Source organism: Cajanus cajan, chromosome 10 (assembly GCF_000230855.2).
Source record: "Cajanus cajan strain Asha chromosome 10, NIPB_CcT2T_4, whole genome shotgun sequence".
In the NCBI taxonomy this organism is placed as follows: Eukaryota; Viridiplantae; Streptophyta; class Magnoliopsida; order Fabales; family Fabaceae; genus Cajanus; species Cajanus cajan.
In genome coordinates, this window is record NC_138526.1 from 20,167,990 (window position 1) to 20,175,341 (window position 7,352).

A 7,352-nucleotide genomic window follows, 5' to 3' on the forward strand; every position below is an offset into this window, starting at 1 on the left:
GCAACAACCCAGTTAAAAGCTTTCAAAAAACACTCGTTCCAATGACTGAAAACCAAACCTTAAGGAGATGCTGAGAAGACACGGTGATGCTGCGGTGGTGCGTGCGACTATGCGGTGGTGTAGGCGTGCAGTGGTGCGGCTGTGCAGCTGTGTGGCTATGCAGCAGTGCGGCGGTGCAGCTGTGCAACGATCCGACGGAACAACGATTGTGGCTATGCAACTGTGTGCGGCGATTGTGGCTTAAAATCAAACTGAAAAACAAAACTTAGGGTTCTCAAAGATGAAGCTTAAGCGTGCAGCTAGCAAATGGGAGAGACATTTCAAGGTTTTAATTTTTAAATTAAAAAACGACGCCGTTTAAATTTTTTTTTTCCAAAAAAAGTGATGACCCGGTTTGGGTCTTGAGACCCACGAGTCACTGGTTCAACCGGGTTTTTAGCCGGGTCACACCGAGTCAGACCAAGTCAGCTGCACGTCTGGTCTGATCACTGGTTCGACTCGGTCCAACCACCAGTTTCCGGTTCGACCGGTTTGACCGGCCGGTTCAAACCGAGTTTTACAACACTGGTAAAAAATAAGATAGCTTATCTTAGTGAGTGTTGCTAATAGTCTATCCTCTCTACGAGAGTAAACAAACACTTAGACACTTATCTCTGTAAAACTAAGGTTACGCACCTTAGTGAGTGTAGAAACTTCCCTATCCTTCCGTGAGAGTTGCAAACACACTCAACATCCTCAATTGTTGTAGAGCCTGAAGAGACTGGTAGAAAGAATACTTATGAACCAGAAGTGGTTTGAGATACTAGCGCTAGTGAGTGAAGCTAGCGGGCCATAAGTGGTCAAGAGTACTTGGAGAACCAGAAGTGGTTAAGAATATTAGCGTCGACAAGTGAGGTTGACGAACCAAAAGTGGTCGAGAATACTTGTAATCCTTTGTGATTAGTGGAACCCTTTGGTGGAAGGAGCTGGACTTAGCTCAGATTGAGTGAACCAGTATAACCATCTGTGCATTCACTTCGTTTTTCAACACTACTTACTTTGTCTTTCTTCTACCTTGTTTTTCAACAAATCATTAGACAAAAACACACTTGAACTTCTGAAATAACTTTTATTGGACTATAAAATATTTCAGACAGAAAACTAATTTACTCAACCTGTTCCTTTAAGTAGAAAATCAGTTTTACTAAACAAGAAAAATCACTAGACAGAAAAGTCTGCTTAATTTTTTCAACCAAGATTGAAACACCCAACTTAAAAAAATTTATCCTTACGAAGCAACTTTCAAAAATCTTCCTTCTAACACGAACACACACATTCAACCCCCCTTCTGTGTGTATTTCCGCTAATTTCATTTGGTATCAGAGCATGACCCTTAGGTTGAGCATCTAACACTGCATGGGTAACGATCATGGAAAACGAAGGATAAGCCGTAAACCGACCACCCCTTTTCAAAAGAGCAAAATATGACTACTGGAAGCAAAGAATGATTTCATTGTTTGATGCATGTCATATAGACATGTGGGACGTCATTGAGCAAGGAAACTACATTTCGCTAGATCAAGCTGGCAACAAGAAACCCAGAGCACAATGGATTGAAGAGCAAAAGCAAAGATTTATTCTAAACTCCAAGGCACGCAATGCGCTCATGTGTGCTCTGAAGGAAGGATACACTAAAGTTCACAGCTTTAGAAGTGTCAAACAGATGTGGGACACCCTAGCTTTGAACTGCAAGGGGTCCCTAGAGGTAAAGCAAAACAAGCTAAGCTTGTTGGTCCGTAAGTATGAACTTTTTGAGATGGAAGAAAGCGAATCTATACAAACTATGTTTGGAAGATTCCAAACTATCGTTAATGAACTTTCCTTCCTAGGTAGAACTTATGATAACTTTGATCATATTGACAAATTACTTCAATGTTTACCCTGGAAATGGAGACCACAAGTTACTGCTCTAAGAACATCCAAAAATCTGGAAAAGCTCTCTCTGGAGGAACTCATTGAACTACTTAAAGTTCATGAGTTGGAGTTGCAACAAGACGACGTTGGGAGAAAATAAATGTCTATTGCACTAAATGTACAAAAGACAAAATCTACACCATCCTCCTCAAAAGCCCTAAGGGTCGATGATACGTCTGAGGAAAGCAGCAGTGAAGGGACCTACGACACAGACGATAAAATATCCTTCCTATCAAGGAAGATTCAGTCAATGATGAAGAAAAAAGGAGGAATACGATGGAGAAAATACAGTAGACCTCCTAGAGAAAAGGCACAGCCATTGTGCTATGAGTGTAAGAAACCTGGACACTACAAAACAGAATGTTCGAAACTCGAAAAAGAAAAAAAGAAAGAAAAAGAGAAGAAGTTGACCTCCTACAAAAAGAAGAAAGCCATGATGGCCACCTGGGAGGACCTCGACACAACATCGTTTGAAGGAGACAAAGAAGTAAATATCTGTCTCTTGGCAGACACATACTCATCATCAAAATCTGATAATGAGGAGGTAACTGAATCTGACCTTAAAATTCATGAACATGCATACAATCAACTTCTATCAGATTCAACAAATATTTCTACAGCATATAAAGAACAAAAGAAAAGAATTTTGGAACTACTTGAAGAAAACCGTTTACTGAAAAATGAAAATGCAAAACTCCTTTCAACTTCAGAAGAAGTAATCAAACTTACCAAAGAAAATGATCTATTAAAATCAAATTTGTCAAAATTCACACTAGGAACCAAAAATCTTGAGCAACTTCTGAAACACTCCAGGAGTGGGAAAGATAGAACAGGACTAGGATATGTTGAATTTGAATCAAAAATCAAAACAGGAACATACGCATCTTATTTGTATGGAAAGAATGGACATTTTACGTCCAAATGCAGTTACATGCATAAGAAGAGGGATTCCAAAACCTCCAGTGCTAACACTCATGGACCCAAATCCATTTGGGTACCAAAAACTGAAATAGTACCTGTTGCAGATTTGTTCAACAAAAAACAAAAAGTGCCCAGTCATGGTACCTGGATAATGGCTGCTCGCGACACATGACGGGCCAAAAGTCTATGTTCCTAGACCTCAAGTCCAGGAAAGGAGGGCAAGTCACATTTGGAGGAGGAAAAAAAGGATATATCATGGGGATAGGTAAAATAGGTATCAACTCTTCCACTTCCATTGATAATGTTCTGTATGTTAAGGGATTAACACATAATCTACTAAGCATAAGTCAATTGTGCGATAGTGGTTATGAAGTATCCTTCAACAAAAATAAATGTACTGTTAGTCAACCTGATTCATCCATATTATTTACAGCTAACAGATGCAACAACCTGTATAAAATAATGCTTAACGAACTAGAAAATTAGAATGCTGATTGTCTAGTTTCATATAAAAATCAGTGGATCTGGTACAAGAAACTTGGTCATGCAAGTCAGAGATTAATCTCAAAGCTGAAAAGCATGACCTCGTAAGAGGACTACCAAATCTTGTGCATCAGATGAACAATGTATGTGAAGCATGTCAAAAGGGGAAACAAGTTAAAAGTTTATTTCAAAGTAAAAATCATGTTTCCACATCAAGACCTCTTGAACTGCTCCACATAGATCTATTCTGTCCCACTAGAACAACATCTGTAAGTGGTAAAAGATATGGATTGGTCATTGTGGATGACTACACTAGATGGACATGGGTACTGTTCATAACTCACAAGGATGAGTCCTTTAGAGTATTCTATGTATTCTGTAAAAGAGTTCAAAACGAAAAAGGAATATCAATTGCATCTATTAGAAGTGATCATAGGGGAGAATTTGAAAATGAACATTTTCAAGAATTTTGTGAAGAAAATGGAATAAAACACAATTTTTCAACACCTAGAACTCCACAACAAATTGGGGTTGTAGAAAGAAAGAATCGCTCTTTACAAGAAATGGCAAGAACTTTACTAAACGATTTCTCCACCCCTAAATATTTCTAGGCAGATGCAGTTAATACTTCCTGCTATATTCAAAAAATAATATATATTAGGCCCTTGCTGAAAAAGACTCCTTATGAATTGTGAAAGGGACGAGCACCCAACATATCATATTTTCATCCGTTTGGATGCAAGTATTTTATTTTAAATACCAAAGACAATCTAGGAAAATTTGACTCGAAAACTGGCGAGGGTATTCTACTTGGATACTCTAAGAGGTCAAGAGCCTATAGGGTGTTCAACAACAGAACTAAAACTGTTGAGGAAGCCATTCACGTTAGATTTGATGAACATAAGCCTGATAAAGAAATATCAGAGCTAGGCAACTTCTTTGAGAATATGCAAGTAAACAACAATCAAACGAAGAAGCCTAAGTATGAAGAAACAACGTCTCAACAGGACGAAAGAGAAGACAAAGAACCAGTCAATCACAACTAGCAAATGAAGGTTCATAATCCACAAGAACAAATCATTAGAGAAGCAAAGGATGTAGCAAGGACTAGAAGTTCATTCAGAACTCAAGCACAAATTGCTCTGCTATCCCAAACAGAGCCAAGAACCATGGACGAAGCCTTGTCAGACGAAAGCTGGGTTCAGGCAATGCAAGAAGAGTTGAGTCAATTCCAGAAGAATGATGTTTGGAAAATAGTTCCAATGCCTAAGGACAGGATGATCATAGGAAAAAAATGGATATACAAAAATAAATTGGACGAATCTGGAAATGTGGTAAGAAACAAAGAAAGGTTAGTTGCAAAAGAGTACTATCAGCAGGAAGGTATAGACTTTACTGAAACTTTTGCACCTGTTGCCCGAATAGAAGCCATTAGAATCTTACTTGCTTTTGCTGCATGTACTGGCATGAAATTATATCAGATGGATGTCAAAAGCGCATTTTTAAATGGAACAATCTTAGAAGAAGTTTACGTATATCAACCTCCTGGTTTTGAAAACGAATTACTGTCATCTTATGTTTTCAAACTAAACAAAGCTTTGTATGGATTAAAACAAGCACCACATGCATGGTATGAAAAACTAATCTCTTTTCTAACAAATAATAATTTTATCAAGAGCAAGATTGACAGCACCCTGTTTAGAAAAGTAATAAAGGACGATTTCATAATAGTCCAAATCTACGTAGATGACATAATTTTTGGTGATATTAATGAAAATATATGCAAAGAGTTTTCCAAGCTTATGCAGGATGAATTTGAAATGAGCATGATGGGAGAACTCAAGTTTTTTCTAGGACTTTAAATTGTCCAGTTAGACGAAAGAATCAAAATTCATCAAACGAAATATATAAAAGAACTACTGCAAAAGTTTAAAATGGAAGATGCAAAACCAATGAAGACGCCAATGCATCCTTCAACTACTCATGGTCTAGACGAAGAATCACCAGAAGTTGATAGCACAATGTACCGAAGAATGGTTGGTTCTCTATTGTACCTAACAACATCAAGACCTGACATCATGTTCAATGTCTGCGTCTGTGCTAGGTTCCAAGTACAACCTAAGGAGGTACACTTACAAGCGGTTAAAAGAGTTTTAAGATATCTTAAAGGAACACCTAACCTAGGCATCAGCTTCTATAGAAGCTAGAATTTTTCTCTTCTAGGATATTGTGATGCAGATTATGCAGGAGACAAATGGGAGAGAAAAAGCACTAGCGAAGGATGTCATTTCCTTGGAAGCTTCTTGGTTTCATGGACTAGCAAGAGGCAAAGCAAGATTGATGGAATCATGCCTAGGAAGGCAAGGGGTGACATCTTAAAGGAACCAAGAGGAATGGGATAGACATGAAGGTTTGGGCCAGTCAAGGCCCAATGGGCTCGATGGGCTTGGAAGGCCCAAGTTGAGTGTCTCATGGGCCATATCTTGTTTTAGCTATTTTCTTTATGTCTTGTATATATCATATTAGTGTAGGTTTCATATATTTTGGGTCTTGTATTTTGGACCATTTAGGATAGCATTTTAGGCCATAGGCTTAATGGACCTAGTTTTGGGCTTCATGGGCCTTTGGGCTTTTGGTACCCAATATTGGGCTCATTTCAATTCTTGTAATTTTTCATTTCCATTGTATTTGCTTGGCCATTGTATTTAGGCCATTAGATTAGGAATTTGAGAGGAATAAGTGTTAAGCATAGATCATAGAATATTAATTACATTTAGGAGTAATTATAATTTCATTTGAGTCACATGATTTGTGCCAAAGGTGGCTGCACATGTGTACACTTAAATGAACCCTAAATTACTTCTAAATGCAACTAGAATTCTAGAAGGGATGGCAGCACATGGCATGTGCAAGTGGACGTCCAACTTTGAATTCAAATTTGAATTTGAATTCAAAATTGGCGCCACTTTGTGTGCACTTGAACATGGCACCAATTTCATTGATCCGTGACTTTAAATGCTAGCCTTTCATATTTTGTAAGACACTTTTGAATAATAGAGAATTTTCTGAATATTACTTCAACTCCATTCTCTCTCAAAGGTCACCGAAACTCACTTAGAACTAGGAGAACCTATACCTTTTCCTACTCTTGAAAGTGAGCTTTCTTTTGGTTCTTGAGCTTGGATGCTTCCATCCATAGCTTAGGGATCCTAATCAGTCCAATTACTCTTCTTTATTGATCATCCATTCGGTGGAAGCTTCAAGGAAAAGATCTTCCTATTCGGAGAAGGTTCAAAGAAGCAAGAATTCATCCATTGCTTCTACTTACTCCATCAAGTGGTATCAAGAGCAAGGTTGCTTCCTTGAGCTAAGTAATCCTTTTCCACCAAATTTTTTTGTTGTTGTTTTTGTGTTCTCTTATGTCTCTTATTGGTTTTGCTGTTTGGATCTAAATTCTTGTTCAAAAATTTTGAGAGATCGAATTGGTGTGATTGTATTTGAAAATCCGGCAATCACATTGAGTCTAGGAATTCTACCTTGTCCGGTTTTCAATTTGTTTAAGTCATTTCTTATTTCCTTGATTTGATTCTTCTAGTTCATTGAGTATGCATGTGTTTTGATTTTATTTTTGAATATTAGTTTTGTCAAGTCATGTTTAGTCCTTTAAAATGTCAAAAAAATATTCAAGATGTGCTTGTGTTCATATGCTGAAAATTTTTTGGGTTCTTTTGAGTGTTGGCCAAGACTCATTGTTGATCATATGTGCTTTGCTTGTGTGCTTTTTCCTTTACATCTTTGAGTTCATATTCATCATTAGATCATTGATGAATTCCTAGAGTTAGGATTCTCTTATGTACATGAGTTTTCAAATTTCACCTTCCATATCAAAATAGTGAATCAATCACATTTTCATTGAAATTTTAAGTGATACTTTGTGTTTTAGTGTATTGATTGTATTGGATCCGAATTTGATATGTTTGATTGCTGGAAAACAG

The 7,352-nt window shown here is 37.5% G+C and overlaps 1 protein-coding gene across 1 annotated transcript; it reads left to right on the forward strand.

The window, feature by feature from the left end:
* The first annotated feature begins 1,516 nt into the window (after positions 1–1,516).
* LOC145952365 (uncharacterized) lies at positions 1,517–2,053 on the forward strand. The gene has a single exon (XM_083064716.1). It carries the CDS (start codon positions 1,517–1,519, stop codon positions 2,051–2,053), a length of 537 nt encoding a protein of 178 aa, XP_082920842.1.
* Positions 2,054–7,352: the final 5,299 nt, after the last annotated feature.

What these genes read in the sequence shown, in the direction of transcription:
- LOC145952365 (XM_083064716.1), top strand. Translation starts at nt 1,517, where the DNA reads ATGTGGGACGTCATTGAGCAAGGAAACTACATTTCGCTAGATCAAGCT.